Source organism: Phaethon aethereus, assembly GCF_964289735.1.
Source record: "Phaethon aethereus genome assembly, chromosome: 2".
Lineage (NCBI taxonomy): Eukaryota > Metazoa > Chordata > Aves > Phaethontiformes > Phaethontidae > Phaethon > Phaethon aethereus.
The window spans coordinates 80,143,738-80,167,395 of record NC_138582.1 but is presented as its reverse complement, the minus strand read 5'-3'; the positions used below and the strand labels follow the sequence as shown (position 1 = coordinate 80,167,395).

General features: G+C 39.7%; 1 protein-coding gene across 1 annotated transcript in view; it reads right to left on the bottom strand.

Moving 5' to 3' along the window:
* ADCY2 (adenylate cyclase 2) overlaps positions 1-23,658 on the bottom strand; it is a gene marked incomplete at its 3' end in the record, with an annotated part of 224,900 nt that overhangs the window by 152,318 nt on the left and 48,924 nt on the right. The window contains exon 3 of the mRNA XM_081996352.1: positions 6,890-7,051. Coding sequence (XP_081852478.1) covers positions 6,890-7,051 — 162 coding nt within the window. The remainder of the gene's footprint in view (positions 1-6,889; positions 7,052-23,658) is intronic.

The following is a 23,658-nucleotide window of genomic DNA, read 5'->3' as shown; positions in this document are numbered from 1 at the left end:
AACTGCAAAACATGTTAAGCGTCACCTCGTAAATGTCGATAGAAATAATCATGTAATTATTCTGTGATCAGAAGCTGCACACACACACAGGGACACTGAGGTGCACAGAGAGACAATGGTGGGGGGAAGCCTGAATAACACCCAGCTACTCCCAAGCCCATCGCAGGAGCCATCAGCCCACCTGCACAAGCCCAAAGGGGAACAGACACACAAAGGCAGGCAAGAACCCAATTTAAGGAGCCAGAGGAAGGGATACCCTGTCCAGGCCTATCTCTAGGCTGTCCCAGGGGAGCCTCAGCCCCAGTGTCCTGGGGGCTGACCCATCCCCATGGATCATCAGGAGCACCTCTTGGACTAGGGGAGGTCCCTGCCCAGGGGCATGGCACACATTATGGGACGCAGGGCAATGCAGGGCAACGCAAGACTTATTCTGAGATGTTTAGGGCAGGAACCAAAGGTAGGGAAAGGGTGAGATCATGGTGGTTTGGGGAGGAACAACAAAATAGAGGGAAAATAGAGGGGTAAGGGGATAAAAGGAGTCAGTTGCATGGAAACAGGTTACTTGTTGGTACGCTGGCCTGGCCATGGCCCGTGCCCGACCAGTGCCATCTGTCCTGTCTTCTCATTAAACTCCATTTCTAACACCTTTTCCTGGTGAGCGACCCTCTAGTCTGTGTGCACGTGGGTGTTTGGGGGTCTGCGCGCAGCAACTGGGGTACGGCCGTGGGCCACAGGGGCCCCCGTGTCAGCAATGGGAGCAAGCGCAGGTGTGCAAGTGAGCGTGCAGCATCAGGCTGGACCAGCTGGTGGGTTGGTGACACGACCTGGGAGACTGCCGGAGACGCCTGCGCGTGTGCGTGCCCGACTGTGAGCTGGAGCGGGGCCGGCACATCCAGCTGCCAGCAGCTGGGGAGACTGGGATGCAGGGAGAGCTACTGGGCAGACTGGGTGCCTGAGCCCAGCTGCTAGAGGGATCCACACGGTATGTGTGCATTGACATGTATTCCACTGACAGAGCTTCATGCTGGTCTGCAAGAGAGGGGAGCAGGATGAGGCCATTGCTTCCCTTGGTCTTTCTGTGAGAGCTGCGTCTGTCAGCCTCTGCGGCCGACCGTGTATTTATGCATATACATGTTGTGTACACGCATACAAATGCAGCACACTTCTGCCAAATACAGATCGTATCAGACTACCCGGTTTCCCTTGACAAGACACATGAATTTTCCAGACTGAACACACACAGCAGATCTTATTTTTTAACTTTATAAAAAAACCCACACAGTAGAAAACGACTGGTCACTCTAGAAAAGAGAAGGAAACAGTACAGCTGCCATCTGTGGAAGAAGATACACAACGTGAGCCAGAAGGCTTGTGTTGCTGGTGGGAGTCTGGGACGGTCCCAAAAAATGGGTATGGCAAAGGCAGAGGGGGGTTTCTTCATCAGGGGGTACCTGCTGAAAGTGCTCGGAGGGTTGAAACACTTAGTGATCCCAGCACTAGGACCCCAACAGTAGGCACGCCAGCAGCCAGAAAAAGGCAGGTCTGCCACATGGTAACAAAATTATCTACCCAACTTTGAAGAGTGTCCATAAAATTTAATCTATCAACTTTGTCACAGAGTAGGCGGGCTCCTACCACAGCCTGCAGAATCGGGCCCCAAAAGGAGGCGTCTGGGCCACCGACCCCTCTATGCAGGAACAAAGTGGCTCTAGTAGCAAGAAAGTTGGAGATTCAAATGGGCAGGAAGATTTGCCGGATTGCTAAATTAAAAACCAATGGCTATGGCCTACTCAGGAAAAAAAAAACCAAAAAAAACCCAACACAACAGTGGGTTGAAAAAGGGAAGGTGGCTTTATTAAAAAAAAAAAAAAAAACAAAAAACCCCAAACCAAACCAACCAACCAAACAAAACAAAAACAAAACAAAATAAAAAAACCCAACCAGTTTCTTACTACAGATCTTGAAACAAATTATATCAAAAGCTTATGAATCTGAAGTCAAGGAGAAACCATAATCTGGACGTACACTAACACTAGTCAGTGCACATACACCAGCAGATCACATGAGACTAAGGTAGCAGCTTCATCTTAAGCTGTCCACAGCACATAGGATAAAATTTGTATTGTAATAGGAGAGCTCAGCCTAGCTGATGGTATATGCATAAGGTCTTGTGGATGTAGCTTTGGAATTTCCCAATTAAAACATTCTTGAAAATAACAAAATTTTCACCCAGCATTTGTTTCTGTCCACCAAGACTGAACATTATCTTAGGATTTATCCAGGCTACCAGAAAGGAACTGATGACGCAAGCAAGACCAAACACCACTTAACGTAAAAGTTGTTACAATTTGTTTCTTTTTGCTAGATGCACTCTTGAGCAGAATCCAAAGAAACAAAAAATAATATATATGTACACATGCAGGCTGCCCAGTTACAATTTTGTGCCTCTAAAAGGGTCCGCTTTTGCAGTGCTGGAACGAGCTGCCAAAAAAATCTAAAAGGTAAAGGAATACTATTTAAAGAAAAAGAAGCCACGAATGACAGTTTGTAGTGATTTAGCCAAGGTTTGGAAAACATTTAGCCACAGCTAATAAAAAAAAATATTGTAAGATCAACAAATTTTCTTGTTGAAAGAGTAAAACAACAACACTTTTTTAAAAGACTAAAATAAAAAATCATACCCCTTATATATAAGGTGGGAAAAAGACAAACAGAAGCTTATAGGATGTTTAATGATTTTAGTTAGCTCTTTTTCAACAAATTAAGAACAAAATGACCTCTAACAATAGCATCAACCCATTATGAGATCAGAATAGTTGAGCAAGAAAACCACAAGTATTTGATTAGAATCAGTTCTGGTTTGGGAAGAAACAGGTTATGTGTTTACAGCAAGGGACGGCAGTGAAATACTTTCCATTCCAGCAGTAACTGAAAGGGATGTTAAGTCACTCAACTCTTCTGAGCCAAATGCCTTAATGCCATAATTAGAGGCATGTTCTCTTGCAGCAGTCCTAACCACCAGGCTCCCAGGAGCAGACGAACAACATCCTCTGCTTGGCAGTAGGATGCTCAGCTGGAAAGAGAGGGCAAAATCCCAGATTCCAGACCATGTGCCTTGTAAAGGTTAGGACAAAAATTTTCAACAGAAAAAGAACCAAACCCATACGTACACAGTCACTTTTTCATAAACTGAGACTGGAACACAGGACTCTTTTTTTTCCTCCTCCCTGTCACAGATCCCACAGCTGTGCATTAAAGTTCCCACAGAACTGCAAGGGGAGACTAACTGGATATTTTACTGTAAAGTCTGTCTCCATGCTGGGCCCTGCAGCACACTAACCCCTTTGTATCTTAGCCCCCATTAGCATCTGGCACTGCTGCAGCTGCTCCTGGCATGTTCCTCTAAGGATAACGTCCACGTTGCAAGAAAGATGTGGACGAAGCACAAGTAAGGACTCAACGAAGAACAGTGAAAGTGATGAAGGGCTTAGCTAGTGCAAAAGCAGGCAACTCATCTATTTTACTGACAAAAAGGTTATGAGGCAAATTCATGGTAGTCTAGAAGTACCGTCATGGGAGAAACAGAAATTGGATACTATTGGATCTGTCAGTCTCCTGGCCAAAAAAATGAGATCCAGAAGCGGGATGACAAGGCTAGACAAATTCCTACTAGGAAAGAGGAACAAAATTTTAACACTAACAGTCAACAACCATGGAAAAAATATGAAGGCTTGTGGAACATCATCTCCATCATTGCCAATTTTTAAACCAAGGTGGATTCCCTCTCCCCGAAAGACACGCATAGGTCAAACAGAAAGTAGTTCATCTAATCAGCGGAGAGTGTTGAAGGATTCTTTACCCCAGCAGGAGGCTTTTATCTCAGTATCCCTGACTGCAACCAACACTGGATAATCAAAAGCATGCTAAGCCTTTCAGCTTTACTGAAGACAATTTTGGGTGTAAAACTTTACAGAGGGCAACAAAAGGAATGACAAAACCAGTCAGATAGGCTCTGCCAAATCTCAAAAGAAACACATGCTTCTGAACATTGATTTTTCTCTGCTGATAGACTGAAGGTATGATTAACTTCCAAAATGCTGTGGGATGCCAACCAGAGTCACTGGAAGATGCTGAAAAATTGGGAGAGGGTCCAGCAGAGGGCCACCAAAAGCACTGTAAGGCAGGAGAACTTGACATAAGGAGAAAGACCGAAAGAATGGGGTTTGTTCAACCAAGAGAACAGAAAGCTCAGAGTTCTAATTAGTCCTCCAATATGTAGGAAGTAGTTATAAAGGAGATGCAGGTACTCTCTACAGAAAGATGTTATAATATCTGATGCTTACCTTTAGGTAGATTTGTTACACCACTGTCTTTCTGCTTCTTAAGTGCATACTACTGGTTCTCTATCTGCCTTCTAAAAAAAAAAATCCATGCCAGAAGCAAAATAAACCATTCATTGCTAACAGTGTCATGTATTTTTTTCTGTTTTGTTGAGACAAATCAAAATAATATATTTTTGTCAAAATACACTCTTTGCTACGTGTAGCTCCACTACCCAGATTTACCCTACTTAGCCCTGAATATGTTTCTCTAGGCTTTCAAATTTCAGTCTACTGGAGTTCCTCATCTCTGGGCTTTAGTGATCGAACTGTGCAAAGCAGCTTCAATCCAGGCCTCACCAATATTCTTTTTTTCCCCCAAAATAAAAAAGATTCAACAGCATGGCCCTTTTAAATAACTATACCCCAGCTCTTTTTTTTTTGTGTTAAGTACAGACACTTATCCTATACCAACTTGAGGCACATCACTGACAAACATTATTTCTCTTTTTAGTGTAATTGGTACCTCCAATCTAATCCTTTATTTGTGGTCTCAATTTCAAAAGCAGAGAAAACAAAACAAACTTTTTTTGCTTACACTCCAAAGTATAAACAATAATAATCTAAAAGTGTACAGAGGGCAAATGAAATGTGATAGTGGCATTTAGTCCCTTCCAAACATTTATAAGAATGCACTGCTCTCAGTACTTTCAGTAACTGCCAAACTATTCAAAACATTTAATACATTTTATACAGAGAGAATGGAAAATTAATAACATCCTGGAAATGAAACAGTCTTAACAAATTTACTAATTCTTCAAAGACTTCCACTCCTTCTGAATAAAACAGGAAGTTACAGAAGAGAGGAAAGACACTAATTGTACATCACAGCCCATGATTTATTTCTTTTGATTCTGGCGATATGGTGCGTCAAAAATATAGCATCTACTGAAAGTATTGGTTTAGATATACCAAATTTTAGTGGTCTAGAAAGATAGACAGGAAAAATAAATAAATTCTGCAAACAGCAACTTTAACCCAAAATGCTTTTAGGGCAGGGGTGGCAAACATTAATACTATTTTAGCAGCATATCTATCACCAGAATAAAAGCCATAAATTGACATAAAACCAAGAATAACAATCTCCCTGATTTATTCCACTACAATTATCAATAACTATATTACTGAATTATTAAAATACTATATTGACTGCAGATGACCACAGTCCTTGCTTAACATATAGCACAACTTGGCAATCTCCGCAAAAAACACACAACTAACTCAAATCAGCAAGAGAAAAGCAAACCCACTTATCTCACCATTTAGAATTTCTAAAGAGAACTACATCTTAGAACATATTTTGTTTATGGGACTTCAATTTCCATATAACACAGATCTGCAGCCATATCTGGAAATAAATTGTATTTTCCTGAACAACAACCTACAAGGCACGACTTTTGTAAAATCACTGCAATTTTGAAGTTATCCTTTGAGGCACAGTATTTTTCAAAATAAGACTCGAGTAACTTAAAAGGTAAGTAGAAACGATTTGCTCCATTCTTCATGCTATTCACAAAAAATAGCATGATGTCTATCTTTCTTGTTCTACTGGTGTGTTTATTAAAACATACTTACTTTTAAGCTTCAGTGCCATTTTAATGCAAAAGTTAAAATAATTCTGTTTCCCTAAAATGACATAACTATATTAAAAAAAAACCCACATATATTTCCTTTTCAAAATGAAATCTAAATTTTTCCTTAAAAATACAGATTTCTGTCAATGACAGCTGGGATCGTGACAGTACTACAACAAAACCTGTAATATTTTACCATTTAAAAGATTTTCTGCAAAACAGTAAGGAAAAACAACTCCTAATATTTGTATTTTTAAAAATTATTAATCTGCAGTATGTCATGTAGTAAAGTGTAAGAGTTGAGTTACAAGCCAAGACCCAACTGCAAACACAGATGGGCTCCCTAAATGTCATGGAGTCTGGAGCCAGCCAGTCCCTTTCAATCAGGGGGTCCAACCAGGAGGAGGCTGTAAAATTCCTGTAAACGGCTGAGAACTACAGGAGGAGGACAAGCCCTACAACAGACTTGGAGAGGGCAATGTCTTCACAACAGACCTTCAATCCAGCACACTCAGGGTATTCAAAGGAACAATGATTTTTTGAGTCAAAGATAACACTGATATCTAGAAAAAATCCTTGGTCTTGGAAGTTAGGCTTTAATGAGGTGAGGAGAGGAACAATGTGGATGACATACCAGAGTGGTAATGCATCTACCACAACACGGCTGCATCACATAATTTTTCAAGCAAGTTAGTTTTCACATTGGTATGTGCTCCATGGCTGTCGATCCTACCACTTAAGCGTGTGATTCAGCAAGACGCAACGTTACTGAAGCCTTCATTATTAGAAAGTGACTACCTGTTAATTAAGTCTGTAGCAATACAGGAATGAAGACAGAAATAAGTTTATACTCCCAAGCACCAACTGGGGCACTCCTGGCTCATTTACCAGGCTATTATCATGTGCAATTAATCATTAATTCCACAAAGCACCTACCTGCCAAACCAAGTGTTCCTTTACAACAGCTGTACCTGATAGACAGACGCTCAGCACAATCGTATGAGATGCAGAGGTCAAGACGCTGGCAACTATAGCGTCCCTCATGTTGAAGGGCAGCATGGTATACACCACAAAAATAATGAACAAGAAAAATGATACCTGTGCAAGACAGCAAGACAAAAAAGAAGCATGTCAAATTCACTTTGGAATAACATTCAAAAAGTAGCATTTAATTTTGAACTGTCTTCAGCATAAAGTTACACATCAGTGTTTTACAGGAAAGTTACTGCTAACCACTGCAGAAAATCGATTTAGGAACAATTCATTTTAAAAAGTGTTTGAAAATTTACATTATATTTGATTTAAGAGGTGCAATTTCAAGATACTATATCATGGTTCAAGAACTACACAATACTCCAAACTTTCCAAATTTAACTTCAAATTTATCTTTTCAAATTTTAATTTTATTAACACTCTGTTTACAGTTAAGAGTGTAGTTTTCCTGGGACTGGTGGTTTCTGATTGTGAACTGCATTACAAAACAATTTGCCAAACCCCTCCACAGGGTCTAAATTTCAATGCAGAGATTTTGTTCATCCTGATGCACTGAAAATTCACAATTTAATATAACATGAGATTATGCAAAAAAGCACAAGTTCAGCGAAGCATTTTGGTTTAATAAGATTATACTTCATGTGTTCCTACATGATATATGTCCAATTCCATTAAAACGTTACAATTTATGCTAATACATTTATTTGGACATGTAAAACAACTTCAGACAATCACAGCCCATAAGTAGAATTTACTGTTAGCTTCTTTTAAAGGGACTAACATCCACACTAACTTTATGGAACAAACTCTCCAAATGCACAACCCAACCTGTAACAGCAAAAGGGATTCCTTCACTATACATAAGAAAGATGATATATTTGATGGTATGCATATGTTCCAAACTCCACCACATATTTGAGAAAACTTAACTAGATTTGGGACACAGATTTTGCACACATAAGTAATTCTGGCAATTCTGAAAATGTGCCATCAGTTTTAGTTGACTTACAAGCCTATTCACCATCTAACAGTTGTATACACCCAGTATTTAATTCGTAAAGCTCCCAAGCAGGTATGAGCAATAATAATTCACTGCTCATTTCTCTTGTCAGTTTGTTTTCTTCCCATCTGCATGTGATGATTCCATAGTCAAAACCAAACCCGAATATATGTGTTTCTACAAGACAGGGGGGGCATGCTTCTCCATCATGGAGACAGAACTGGATGGGGAAGGAAGTCCACTTCTGTCCTCCACTCATCTTTCTCCAATTCCTCCATTAAGATTAATCCAACTCCTTCCTGATCAATCATACTCTTTTTGATGCTGCCCAACTGTCCCGTATGCTCATGAGTCAAAAAGTTCAATGGCATGACATGAAACGGAACTGCAAAGGACGTGAGGGATAATAAGAAAATAAAGTAACAAAAAGGCAAAGGGAAAACTTTGTTTCTCTACTCTTCCAATCAATCAGCTGGTAGCACAGGGAGACAGAAGTGTTTGATTTCTGCTTAGTTTCAGTCCTCCCTAAAAGTTTTAACTGTGATGAGATGTTAGTAAAACCAACAGCAAAGAGTGTACAAACTTGGTCTAGATAAGAGAAGGGTTATGTAAGTATGTTTTCAGGTTGTCCTGGCTGGGTAAAAATCAGCTGTGATACTGACAGAACTAACTGATAGTCTCAAAACTTGGGAAAGATGTCAAAAGTTATGTCAGGCTAGAAAAGGAAAACAGAGCATGCATCTCTGAAAGGATGGGAAAAAAGCTAAGGAATTAAGAACTGGTCAGCTTAGCTTCAATTCCTGGAGCAATAACAGGCCAAATAATAAAACAATTCATAATGAAGAGTTCTGAGAGTTAAAAAAAACCTAAGTAACAGCCAATGTGATTTTGCTGAGAACAAATCATGTTAAAGGAGTGTCATCGTCTTCTGTCACGGTAACAGGCATCACGGTAGGGGGGAAAACCTGAATAATGACTTAGGCAGTAACAAGGGATGTGATGTGAAAGTTCCTCTAATATAGGTAAAAGACAAAGTGATGCCAGAAGCAAAATACCTTACCAGCATGTAAGACCAGCTGCCTAAGACATGTTTCCAGTTAAAAATGGTTTGAAGAAGAATCCTGGACCCTAGTCCTGGAAGAAGGATTTCAAATGCTTCCAATCCCAATGACTATTAATGAAAACAAGGTTTTGTTGTTTCTAACTTTAGCTTTCTAATTGACTAGGGGGAAGGTGGCAATTACATATTTGTGAGAATTTTATGACTAGAAAATAAAAAATTATCCTCCTCTAACCGTCTCGTCTCCAAAAAAATAGAACTTGCATATCTTCTGTGCTTGAATATGGTTTGAATTATAGCCAGACTAAATGATCCACCCCACTTGTGAGGTACATGCTAGGTACTTACTAAAACTCATTAGTGGATATAAGGTATAATAAGAAGCTGTTGCTTTTCAACTTTGACATAGACTACTAAAAAGGATTTTGGTATATTGCAGTGCTTCTAGTGGTATCAGCTCCAAATTTCTTATACTGCTGTGAACAAGTATCCTTTCTTTATGTTACCCCACTACCTTCCTTGGTCAAAATACGTGGATAATTTCAACCTTCCGTAACTACAAACATAGAGAGTTTTTCGAAGTTTCAACCTCTCTTGACAGTACATGTCACTTGACACTATTCATATGTAGTGAAGTACATATTCTCTGTTACTCAGCATCAAACAGGCAGAGTTGGACTGGAACTGTGTTAAAGAACACTTGGTAACAAATTGACCTGTCAATTCTTATATTTGCATCTTGAAATGTCTGCCTAAGAATGCTGTTGCAAAGCAGGAGAGATATCAGGAAAAACAGATCTAAGACAGAAACTCTCAGCCAAAATGCACGTAGGAATGGCTCCCGTCAATAATTCTTGATTCTTGGCCACACTCCTTTCCTCTTATTTCCAATAATGGTCTAATGACCCAAGCAGTTGAGAGCTCCATTTATCACAGAGGTTCCTTTTTTATTTCACCATAGCTTAAGAATATTATCCCCACATACTCTGAAATGCAATGCTTCTACCCTTCACCTTGATAGCAGACATACATACTGTGTAAGACTTGGGCCCTTTCAACATATTTCAGAATGTCACCGTATTTAAGTTTGATTCTGTAGAAGCTGATACTTAAAGGCTTCTCAGGAAGGTCCTTCTTCAGTCAGAAAGAGGAGACAGGCTTTCTGGACTGAGTCACACTGCAGAATGGGCAGCAGCCCTTGACCCTTTTAATGATCTTTTTGTAAGAATTAGCAGAATATTGCTGATACAAACATTAGAAAGCAGTCATGCCAAGCTCTGAAGGACCCCACTATCCCATTGCAAGAGTTGCTAACGTGTGTCACTGCATGTCTGCACTTGGTGTGCCTACTCATCAGTAAACACAGTATTAATTTACAGTGCACTATTTTTGACACTATTAAAAGCAGACTGTTCCACCGAAGTGTGCCACAACCACAAAGCCTGCCGCTGTTTTGAAACTGTGTTGGAAGCAATCTTTTATGTGAGTCATCACTATGACTGCCTAGTTGGCAAATGCTTTTTGTCCTGATCTGAACTTAAATTGCTTTAGGAATTAGACTCTAAGAAACTTTTTCAATGAGCTTATGTTATCCATACCTTGGAGATGGGGAGTATTTGGGCCCTGATGGTATGCATCATAGCACACAGCATTCGCGTTTGGTTAACAGTGGGGTAACATCTTACAGAGAAGTATGTGGCTTTTCTGCATTGATTGAGGGTTATCCAGGACTCACCCATCATTCTTGACTGTCAGAGTTTAGCAAACTCTGAGTATGTTTGCTGCTCTGGATATCTCTTCTCCCACACTTCAGTAGTGCCATATTTTCATCTACTATGTAAGCAGTTTTTTTCCACAGAGATTTAAAGGATGATGAGCTGCCATAGTGTGGCTGTCTAGATGGGTATGTAACACACTATTTTTCTGCAGATTTTGTGCAGCTGCTTTCAGAAGGGCAGCGAAAGTTCTCATACAGATTGCTGTAGTGATGCCATTAGAGAGACGTGGATACCAACTGGTATAAAGACAGCATGGTGGGGTATCACTGATGATCACGACCATTCACAAACACTCATTCTTGTCACAGAACACAATATAAAACTATAGGTAAGCATCTTTATGCATCTTGCAAAATGGAAAGATTTTGGATGTACAGGATAGGTAAGTAGTTCCTTCTTTAAATCAAGCCCATTCTGAATATTGTTAATGATGGCATTTTTGTCCCAACATGCTTCTCAAGATGTGTGTTGGCCCCTTCAGCCTCTGACCTATACTGCTGACTGTGATCTAGGAGAACTGATATGAAGTTGGTAATACTTGGTGGTTCACAGACATTGCTGTTGGAAAGGTCATTGGTTTGGACTGTGATGGCACAAACTGCTGTGGACTCAACCTGTGGATGCAGCTGGTTTTTGGAGCCCGTGGACCCAAACTCTTCTCAGAAACCTTGTCTCCCTGGTGTTGCCAGTTTCTACTCTGAGTGGCATTGCCTTAGCTCTGAAGGGTATCTGGAGTAGAAAGTTGCAACATAAATTACACATTAAAATTGTATTTCCTAGCATATAAGGTACCACAGGGGATGTTGCATTTGACACTGAGAACAACTGTACAAAAAGATACTAATCATTCATTTTATACAAATTACGTTCCAACAGTGACTCACAATTCCCCAGCTAGACAGCCCTTTTAAGATTGTGCTAAATGGTTAATCATAACTGGCTTGGCATATGCAAAATTCACTCAACTTAATGTTACTATGACCAGAATTTTCCCTTGAGGAGTACAACATCTTGGCACTGAAGCAGGCACGGAAATCCAAATGTGCTGTTTCAGTCTGAGTTAGGTAAAAGCACTGCTTTGGACACAGGCAGCAGTGATGAGGCTGCAGCTAATAAAATATCCGTAGTTCTTTGGGACAGCTTCTTACACGCAAGTGTAATGACAGCATAATGCTTGGGAAATTTGTGCCAGCTTTTCACTGTGTAACCAGAAAAGACCCTGTTCCTGTAATTAAACTGTTAGACTACAAATATTCACACTCAGTGGACCAGCCCACTAAAGGATCGCTTTCAGATGTTTTTCAAGATCAGCTTCCTCCTTACTGTGTAAAGGGAGTAAAAATTCATCAGGTAATTAAAGAATTTTCCCTTGGAAAGACACTTGGATTACAGCTACTGACTTCAAATGTTGTCTGTATACATAAGCGCACCAAATAAGACACCCGAGTTTTTCTGAATAAATAGCTACGTTTCATAACATAATTGGCAGGACTTACTAATCTTACAAAATAGTTACAAATACTGTATTCATGATTTAATAAAATGTATGTATTAAAGTGTCAGAAGGGTGTTTATACAAGCTATAAACTGTATGTTAAAACTTTGTGTAGGCAGAGTAAAGGTTGCAAATACATAAAGGCCTTTGCCATTCTACTTCTCCTGAATTCCAGACCTCAAATCTTCAGACTCAGACTTCTCAAAGCTGGGCAATGTTCAAAGAACAAAACAAGCTACCCACATAGAAGAAAAAATTCATTGAGTACTAAAATCAAGTTCTGTCCTGAGTAACCTATAAAAAGGCTTAAATTATGAAAGCATTGGACAAGGTGAAGGTGGAACTGTTGTTCACCAAACCCTGGAACACCAGAACAAAAGGGCACTAAATGAAACTAATAAAATACTGATTTAAGACAGATGAAAAGAAAGTACATCTTTACCTAGCAGTTAGTGACCTTCTCGAACTTGCTGCCACAGGAGGTCATAAAGTACCTGCAGGCTCAAAAAGAGATTAAACAAATTCATGGACACCTTGTCCACAAACCAGTAATAGAAAGACAGGGCAGGGATGAACCCTTTAACATTGCTAACAGAACTGTTTAAGCTGGCAAGGTATGAAGGGAACAAACCACAGTTTGTTGTTGAAGTGATCAAGCTTGTGTGCTGTCTTTTAATAGCAGCTTCTCTTGCCATTCTTGGAGACAGAATACTGTGCTAAACGGACCGTGGCATGACCTTGCAGAAGTTTCTCGTGTTCTTATGCTGAGTCAAAACATACTGAGCAGAAGAGAGGAGAGAGGAGAGGAGAAGAGATGAGAGGAGAAGAGGAGGAGGAGAGGAGGAGGAGAGGAGGAGGAGAGGAGAGGAGATGAGGAGGAGGAGGAGAGGAGAGGAGAGGAGAGGAGAGGAGAGGAGAGGAGAGGAGAGGAGAGGAGAGGAGAGGAGAGGAGAGGAGAGGAGAGGAGAGGAGAGGAGAGGAGAGGAGAGGAGAGGAGAGGAGAGGAGAGGAGAGGAGAGGAGAGGAGAGGAGAGGAGAGGAGAGGAGAGGAGAGGAGAGGAGAGGAGAGGAGAGAGGAGAGAGAAGCAGTTATGACACAGTATCCTCCCTGACTTTATAATAAAGCAAGGTAATTCCGAATAAGAACTGGATGTCCAAGCAGACTATGAACAGAAAGCATTGTAGAACCAACTACTAGTCATAAGGGAATTATGAGAGGAAAGTTCAACTTTCAGCAACAACAGGATAAAATATACAAGAAGCTAAGTTTTAATTTATATAAAACCAATGTTTCTCAAGTGTTGGGTGATATGATAAACCTCAATAATGAAATAAAAAAGGAAGAATTTGCTTGTGACTTACTCCACAAAATTATGTCCACAATAAATTATTACTTCACTCATTTTCACCAAACATAAACTTTTATTTTCCAATGATTATCATCAAGGTAGTAGGCAGCCCTGTAAATCATGTCTTCTTGATCATGGAGAACTCTCAGCATAATAATCCCTTTCTTTTGTGTAGAGGTTTGGATTTAAATGTCATCAGGAACAAACATTAATTACAGACTCTGCCAAAAAATTAACCACAACCATTAGCAAAATAGGATAGAATAAAAGCAAGTTCACTGCAGGAAAACAGGTATTTTAAAATAACCGTGCAATAAGGGACCTTTGAATATTCTGCTGAAGTCACAGATTAATATGACAATAAGATGAAAGACTCCAGAAAAGGAAGGAAAATTCATATTTGAAATAATCAAGATATAATATGATTGCATACTGTCTACTGTGTGATTGCTTTCTGTGTCAAAGAATCTTTTATTTCACTCAATGGGATCAGTAAGAGGTATATGGGATCTGGAAGGAGTGACCCAACGACCATCAGCAGTAACCCAACAATCCGTAACGATTTTTGGTCCTTCCTGCTACAGAGAGAGGGGACTGAGCTACCATCACCTCTACCAGCTTTGAGCTTATGCCCAAACACACTCAGAAAAGAAAGAATTTGGTTCACTACGTAACGTCCATTTGTACTATCATTCTCCGTTCTCTTCCTCACTTAATTCTTCTCTTTCTGCTGTATCTCGTCAGCCTTGTTTCAACCACAGTACAGTCTAATTAGTCAAGGACAGATTTGTTCTGTTATGATGCTGATAGGTCCTTGCAAGCAGAAAGGCAGATTCATGAAGCACTGTATAGCCCAACAATGGCATATGTGTGCAGTGATTTGAATCTCTAACTGGATCAGATGACTATAACCTATGTCTTTGGTTTTTTCAGTGATAAGTGAAAAAAATCTGAGATAGAGAACACATCTTTCACCCTTGTTATTCTTCACTTTTGTGTTTTGCCCATAAATACTAAGATCAGAAACCTACAACAGCAGCAATAATTCCTGATCATTGCAGCTAGCATTTTCTCGAAAAGGGATAGTTGATACCCTCTTTAATGCCACTTTAATCATTTTTCTTAAAACCTTTTTTTATCTATGGCCAGTGGGAAAGGGATTAGAGCATGTTGTTAAAACCAAACCCTTGTCTTCCCATGCCATAGTAAAAGTAAAACCAGACGTATTTAACTCTGGCTAAGCCCATGCTGCACACTCTTCAGTAAACTGCAATTAATTTAATGTATTTTAATGTATCTCAAAAGAGATCCCAATGATTATACGGTATATATAAACAGGCTGAAGTCCAAAGCAATAAAAAATAATTTCACTCTGACTATTAGGGAGCTAATTTTACAAAAGTCAAGCACTTGTGCCTCAAATTTAAAAGGAGTCTAACAAGAACATACATTGAAAACATTTTCAAAGTTGTCTTAAAAGTGAATAAACATACACAACTGGGAAAAAGCATAAATTGCATAAAAACTTAACCTAGATATAAAGGATGTGAAAGTCCATCTTAAAATATGCATACTTGCACATACATAGAAAATATGAGCAATGACAGCAACTAGTTTAGAACAGAATTATAATAAGTTAGTAAGGGCAGAAGATGGATACACTACATTTCAGTGGATCCAAAGAGGTTTTCCTGCATGTTAGGCACGAAAGAAGTCTAACAGTTAGTTTGATCAACTATTATAAGAGATTCTAAAACTGTTAATTATAATAAAGGAAAAGCAGAACGATAAAATAAAAATGTTTGTTCTCTATTAAGGGTATAGCTAAATGATATATTTACATTACACTAAAGAATAATCGTGGTAAAGTTTTCTGTTCCAAAATATTAGCTCACAAGTATATAAAGCCACAGACACTAATGTTGAGACATTTTTAAACAGCAGGTCCAATAAACAATGCTCAAGCATCTTATAAGAGCTGTAGATTAGGTATGTTGATTTTGAGTACCTCCCAAATACAAGGGCAGCTCCAGAAAACTGCAGGCAAGTTGGATTGGTAAAAGGAAATGAAAAATAGCGAAAAAAAGGTCAATTTTTACACTGAAGGGACTGTGTTGTAAGAGTCAGAAGATTTATTCAATGTCTTCATACATGTTTTGTAAAAAGGAGCGGAATAGTGATGTGACAATGTTTGATAAGTTTTAAACATTATTCAGGACATTCAAAAGCAACAACATATGGGAAAAGTTGCAGAATTGCCTCACACTACTGTGGCTGGGCCATAAAATAGCAGATGAAACCCAACACTGATAAATGCAAAATAGCAGGCCTGGAGAACACAACTTTAACTGAACGTTTACAAAAGCAGGCCTCAACCTAGTCACTACAACCTCAGAAAAAGACACAGGAGTCACTGCGAGCAGCTCTTTGAAAAACTGAATGGTAGAAGTTGTTGAAAAGGTAAATAAAAGGGCAGCAATTATTAGGAAAAGAATAGAGAATCAAGCATCATGATGACATTGTACGAACCCATGTGCGCAGATTTCTTGTATAGCTCATGCAATTCTTTCCTCCCCATCTTAAAAAGAACCAAACAACACGTTGATGACATCCCCCTGAGCCTTCTCTTCTCCAGGCTGAACAGTCCCAGCTCTCTCGGCCTTTCCTCAAACGCAAGGCGTTCCAGTCCCTCAGTCATATTTGTGGTTCTTCACTGGGTTCGCTCCTGTAAGTCCGTATTTCTCTTGCACTGGTGAGCCCAGGACCGGACCCAGCACTCCAGATTTGGCATCACCAGCGCTGAGTAGTGGGGATACATTACCTCCCTCCACCTGCTGACAAGGCTCTTCCTAATGTAGCCCGGGGGGCACGATCGCATGACCAGGTCCAGCAAAGTACCACCCGAAAGCCTGAGGAAGTCCAAGCCCTGACAGATGTATGCCTCTGACATATGACCCACAGGAACTTTGCAACCATCAGAGTAGCCTTAGCAACACACCAAGAAGCTCCAGAAATCTTCTGTGTTCGTGGTTACCAGAGAACCCACCAAAAGCAATGCTTGAAAGTGAAGAAAGGAAAAGGAGGGTTCATGGTAAGAAGCAAATATATAGTGCAGCTCAGCAGAGTAACTGCAGCTCTGCATGCTGAGGTGCACAAGACGTTTCAGAGAGCAAAAACGACTGAGGATACAGTACCCAGTAACCCAGACACTTCCCAGGGAAGGAGGGTATGCCTGTTCTTGACCGTATTTATTACCAAGTAGGAGCATGCATGTTAGATTCTCTAACACTGAGAAGAGTAGTCACTCTTTCAGGCCTCCTTTCCTTGAGCTACGCAAGGGTCAGCAAAGGACAACACCTCTGGTGAGCTGGCATTTTCTGTGGCAGGTGTCAGAATGAGGGGAAAATAACCAGAAAGGTGATAAAGGGTCATGGTTGGGGTATATCTAGTAGAAAAAAATTAGAATAGTGAGGAGCTTAAACAAAGGAAACTTGGATTTCCTTTGCACAGATCAATAGTGCACAGATCAACAGCGTCGTTTAACAGCTCAAGACAGAAACTGCTGCAAAGGAAAGACGTGGTAAATAGAATAGACTGAGCAGCATGACTGCACTTACAGAAACCTGATAACCTGAATGGCTGTTTTTTTGCAAATTATGTTTTTCCCTAAGCATATATTTTTGGGCAATCCAACGAAGAAATACAAGAAATTGCCAAGGAAAGGAGCCTCTCAATGACTGCCATGAAATACTATGACTGTGTACAGAGTGGTAATAGCATAATGATAATAGAAAGGAAGGAAACAGATTTCTTCTTTAGGAGAGCTGCCAAAGTAGGACATAACACCTCCTTGGAAAATTTCATTAATCATAGAAACAATATGCCTAGAAGTGTATGATGTTAGAAGGGTGGACAAAACCATGTTAAGATAATCTAAACTTTGAGGGGAAAAACCATGGAAAAATTCATAGCATTTAACTGTCACGATGCTAAGGCAGGTTCTGTAGCACTTATTCAAAAATCTCTTACTCCCCTGCAACACCTACCTTTCCCAAAGGTTTTCAAACTGTCTGCTAATACATTCCCAAAGACTTTCATGCAGGGTGAGATTACCGCTTCGGTTTTTGCACAGTGCCTTTGGGACCTCAGCCTTTCATATTGCTCAGAGCTTTCTATTTCCAGCCCTGGCTGTTGTGCCCACGTGCCTGCATATGCCAACCCAAACGGTGCTGCTGTGGTGGGGTCTCACGGGAAAGATTGCCACTGGTGTGGGTGTCACCTCTTTTTTCCCCCTTTTCCCTCTCTTCAGTTGTGGGTTTTGGTTTACATTAGGGGACTCAATAATAAGCACGCAGCAGGCTTATCAGCCAAGCAGCGTGCAGCACCTGCCCCCGGCACGCTCCATGCTCCAGTCAGCACTAACAACATCATGTGCAGGAACCATTATCTGGGAGACTGAGCAAGTCCTGAAGGAAACCATATAGTCACTACGGGAAAAGTGTTACAGGGAGAACCTCCCACCGTATTAGAGAGGACACACAGGGAAGGATGCTCATCTGGGGTCCCCCTGATGCTTCTCCCAGCTGGCCACTGGGGAGAGTTTGCCCTTTCCCTTTTCTCTCTCTCCCCTATGTTGTTTGTGTTTCTTCACCACTAGAGTCAATGCAGACCGTCAACTACAAAGACTGTCCATAAATCTTCGTGCATGTGAACTTGTCCCAACACCCTTTATGCAACATTGTCCTTCCCCTCAACTTTTGAAAATTTCAGAGAGTGGTCAGGTTTTGGTAGCCACTCAGACTACAACCTTTACATGAACCCTGGGGAGCAACAGTGCTAGCAACCTGGACGCTGCTTCCCGAGGAAGAAAGTACTGCTGTTGTGAAAGGGGCAGCCCAGGTTTCCTTTCCTCCTTCACCCCAGACAAACCTTTTGGCAGGGCAAAAGGCACAGGCATGAGATGCAAAGGTTGAACATTAATGTAGGAATGGACACGTGTAACAAACCCAGTAGTAGTAGTACTAGTAGTAATAATAATAATAATCACCATCATCGTCATCATGACCTCTTTTGCAGTTTTGCAATGTAAAACTTGCACATATTTTACTCATAACACTCCCCCAAGCAAAAGAGAAAGAGGGAGAGAGTATTCATACGTTGATTTCCCACTGCCCCATTTTTCAAACAGACTTTTTTAGGAACACTAATCCCTACTAGATTCATGGATACAGATCAAAGCTTTTCATTTTCTTATAGGGATTTAATTTCAATTGAAATTCAAGAAAAAGATGTGGGTAAAAAAATTTCATAGTAATTCACAGAAATTCATCCTGTTTTGATAACATAGATAGGCCTTCACTTGAGAAAGTCTGTCAGAGGCTTGGCCTTCTATACATAAAGACTGAAAGAAGAATGAAGATTAAAGTGGAAGGAAATCACACAGAAATTATACTACGGCTTGAATTTAACCTGACAGCTGAGCAGATTCACCATTAGCACAGCCAGCCCAAACGTCTCTCATTGCCCACTTGTGTACTGTTCAAGGACAAATGCTTTTCTCAGACCAGGTTTATTTCACAGTGAGCTTCTTTTCCTCCTAATCCCAAACCTTGCTGTTGTAATGCATCTGGGGTTTGTCCTCCACATATTTTTGAGGATTTCTTTTGGAATTGGGAGCATAGTGATGTGGAAAGCAATCAAAAAAATGATATACAGATAATGCCTTTGTTACTGAGAAATTCTCAGATGCATTTCAAACACACACACTCTATGTAATGGAAATTAAAAATATAATCCTGGTGATTTCAGTATATAAGTAAATAACTATAAACTGATATTACTTTAATGTAACATCTGTATTTAAAACAGGATTATGTAAAATTTAAAGCAATTTTGCAATAGAGAGCAGCAGTGGAGCATATCCTTAGGCTGGGTGATCTCATTAATCTTAATAACCCTGATTTTAAATACACAGTCCTTCACATTCTAAATATTATAATTATTTTTATAAAGAGTTTATTGATTTAATGAATAATGCAGGCCCAGATACTCATGGACTAGTGATCTGATTTCATGTGCAACTCTTAATTGTAGCTATCAAAGAGATTCATTATGTAACTGTAGGTTTAGTTAAATGTGGTAGACTAAATTAATGCCAGCAGGATGAATACAAAGAAAAAGTTATTCCAGCCTGTTTTAACAAGCATAGGGTTTCATGTATCACTGTGTTGCAAATATTAAAATTAATCAACAACTAACTTACGTGCTATTTTGCAGAAGGTTCCAGCCATTGCTCACTGAAAAGATTGTGTTATTTTGTTTCACACCTTCCTTTTCACACCTTTCACACCACAAAGCTTTTTCTTCTCAAAAGTTTTCAATGGAACAATTTCTATGGAAGTTTGGGTCCTCAAAGGAAATAACAGCATACTCAACATCCCAGAAAAAGTGTCACAACCTTCCAGGAATCAGAATGGCACCTTTTTACAGTGAAATGTGTGTAGGCAGTGTATACCACACACATCACAGGAAAACATATCAGAATTAAACAAGGAAATGTTTGGAGTGTTTCTTCACTGAATAGAATCACAGAGTAATTCAGGTTGGAAGGGACCTCTGAAGGTCATCCAGTGCAACCTCCTGGCTGGTTGCAAAGATAAAGCTCAGATTACTTCATATAATGGGCACAAACTTGAATTAATTTATTGTTGTCTACCAAAACTGTATGTGCTTTTATACAGTGATGTGTTAATTAAAAGAAAAGCTTTAAACAGAGAAATATAACATAAAAAACTTAAACTGTTCTTTACATTTTCTTATAGTAGGAAATAACATTTGTATTATCAATAATGATGTTCAGTTTTGCAGGCGAACAGAACAAGGCAATTCCCCCAGAATGAGAGGAATACTTTTCATCTCTTTTTTTGACATACCCAATGCGAAATCACTATCAAAGCCAGACCCCCAAACACAGTCAAGTTCCTGATTTTAGTAGATACAACTGGAAGAAAATAACTGCCAAAACTAGAAGAGTCACAAAGTGTGAAAAAATAAATGGTCACATTCCACCTAAATTATGCCACAGTCTCACTCAACAGAACCGCACAACTTCACCCGTGAAAAAATAGTTGGAAAATAAGTTCAAGAATTTCCAGATACCACTGGGAGTGCAATGACGAAAGAGACAATCCAACAAAAGTGTGAAATAGAAACGCGTTCCTTGCAGTTATTACAACAATAGTGATCTCTCTTTTTTGCTATCTGATTGTCCACATGCACAGAGATAGATGGAAGCACACAGACATCCACACTGACAGATATGGCTAAATGCTACCTCCTAAGACATACTTGTGGATCATACTATAGAAATCAATGGAAACCATGCATGGCTTGTAGAAGAAGAACACAGTCATAAGATGATTCTCGATATATTTCTGAGGAGACCAGCCAACTACAAATGAATGCTTTATGCCAAATCCAAAGTCACTGCTGGTCTGATTCACTGCTAACAAAATAAATGAAAAAATACGCCATGCCCTTCAGAAACATCTGGACTTCACACCACCTCCGCGACAGCTGAAGTGAAAAGAAAATCTATTCTTGCAGTCAATTCAAAGGCTCGAGAATTTAAATAAGCAAGAGAAATACACTAAAGTTTAAACTAAATATAGGTCCTGCCTGTCTTTCCCAAGGAGCCTATCCAGAGGACTAACACACTACCACCAACAACAAATCTATGCCAACGTACATTCTTACACAAACTAAGCTGCCTCATTTCTTCTCTCTGAATGGATTCGGCTGCCTAATCAGTGGTACAGAGGAATCTTACAATACCCAGCATGAAGAAAGCTTCATTCAGGTCCGGGGGAAATGTCTTTTCTGTTTTTCTTTGTGCTTTCTCAGATGGAATAAAAAGGGAACTACTTGGGAGCAACGGGATATATTCTTGCTTCTCCCCATCAGCATGCCAACTGCCTCACGCTACTGCAGCGGCAGGTTAAAAGTCAGCCACAGCAAAGTGACTGATTATCACAGTGTCTAATCTAAACCAGTAAGCCACAGGTGTTAATTCCACTTAAATGACAGGATAAGGCAAGAGTGGCAAGGTAGAGCTGTAACAAACAACTTACAAAGACTGAAAAGACTATACACGGAGCATGAACACTGCCCTGACCGGTGAAGGAGAGCGTTTCACCTCACACCAGGCTGGCAATTTGTAGGTTAATAATTTAACACAGCACTGGGTCTCTCAACAGTCCAGTGAGAGGGACTGCCATCAGGTAGGAACAGCTTTATCCAGGCAAAAAAGGAGAAAAGGACAATGATATGAATTGGAACAGAACCATAGGCCAGACTGGTATGTAAAGGAAACATACACGTCCAGATCAAATTTCTGTTCCATGAATAAAAATGTAGTTTGCATGAGAACAGCTTTCCCATGCATAAGAACATGATGCCCAGCCACATGATTAGATAGATGCTGCAAACCATGAGATAGAATGAAAGAAGCTTTGGAGTTGATCTAAGGATAACTAAACCTAAGTGTGATCTTCCTTATTTTGTTGTATCCCATCTCCAAATCATTTGCAACTGTGTAGCTTTCTGTTTTCCTATTTTGTAAATAAATCACTTATTTTACAATTATTTTAACCTGGATTGTGTTACAGGTGATCGGTAGGTAACTGACAAAGACTATCCCTGCCAAAGTGGTAATCCTTAAAAATGAGATACTGAATCACACTCTCACAGTGCTCAGTGTAACTCCAGAGAATGTAAAAATAAGTGTCAAACTAGACAAAATGCTTTGAAACTCAGCCTGCAGGAGTTTGTATGGAAGAGATGTCTTCTGATGATAAGTGCAGAACAATGACTTTAGAAACACACGAGCAACGGCTTTATCTCCAAGAGTCTTCCAGCAAGCTTGGAGTGCCTATGAAGATACTTCAGTTTATTTAACCTATTCCCTTGCATCAGGAATCATAACTCACATCTTTTTCCCATTCATTCTAAGGATGTCAATAAAAGCAATATAGCTGCATCAAAATGCCAAGCAGATGACACAGAACAACTAATTCTAATACACTGGATGTTCAAATCCATTGATAGTTACATATTTCCAAATTTTACAGATGCTACTATTTTAAGGCGCAACACAGCTATTTCAGGAACATGATTTAGCAGTCGGTAGGCACTGAGGAGGCACAGACACGTTAGACAAATATCATTATCTTCGGTGCTTGAAATAAAACAGTACACCCTAATAGCATCTGAAAGAGATATGTCAGTGCTTGCCAAGAAGGGTAAATGGAGAGAAAATCAGGTATCGCAAGACTTCAGCATCCCCATACTCATACTTCTAAACATTCATAAAAGTATCTTCTGAATTCCCATTGCAACATCTAATTACACACCTCTTACAGACACTGTAATTATTCCACTAATATGACAGCAGAAATCTGAAATGGAACTCCACAGCTCTCTCCATTGCTCACAGATGCAATTTTCTACACTTTGAGGTACTAATGGACAAATCTCAGCATTATTCTGCATCCAGTCCACTTCTGCAAGCAGCTTTTTCCTACAGGAAAGGTTTAGTGAAAGCTTTAGCGACAAATGGAAAGAAGTATGAATTAAAGATGACAGGATTAAAACTTAAAAACAGACCACTATAAAAAGTGGGGCTTTCAGTGGCATCTTTTATAATCATTGCTTCTCTAAAAAACAGTTCTCACAAGAAACAGCTAACTACATTTGCAAGACTGGCAATATTTGTCATCACTGTGCTGAAGTTGAGTAAGAAATTTATGTATCACCTCATCTGTTTCTAGCTGAAATTATCATTATTCCAATTATAATTTTCTTTTTACCAGAGACATTATAATTTTTATTCCTAAGACATTTTTAGTGTATATAAAAGCCATGCAGATGCTTCTTTTTCAGAACAGGGCATTTTCATTTACGTCTTCATATGAGCGAATATGTTCTCTACTATAAGGAAAACACTTCCAGCCCATGGCACCAAACCCTAGCA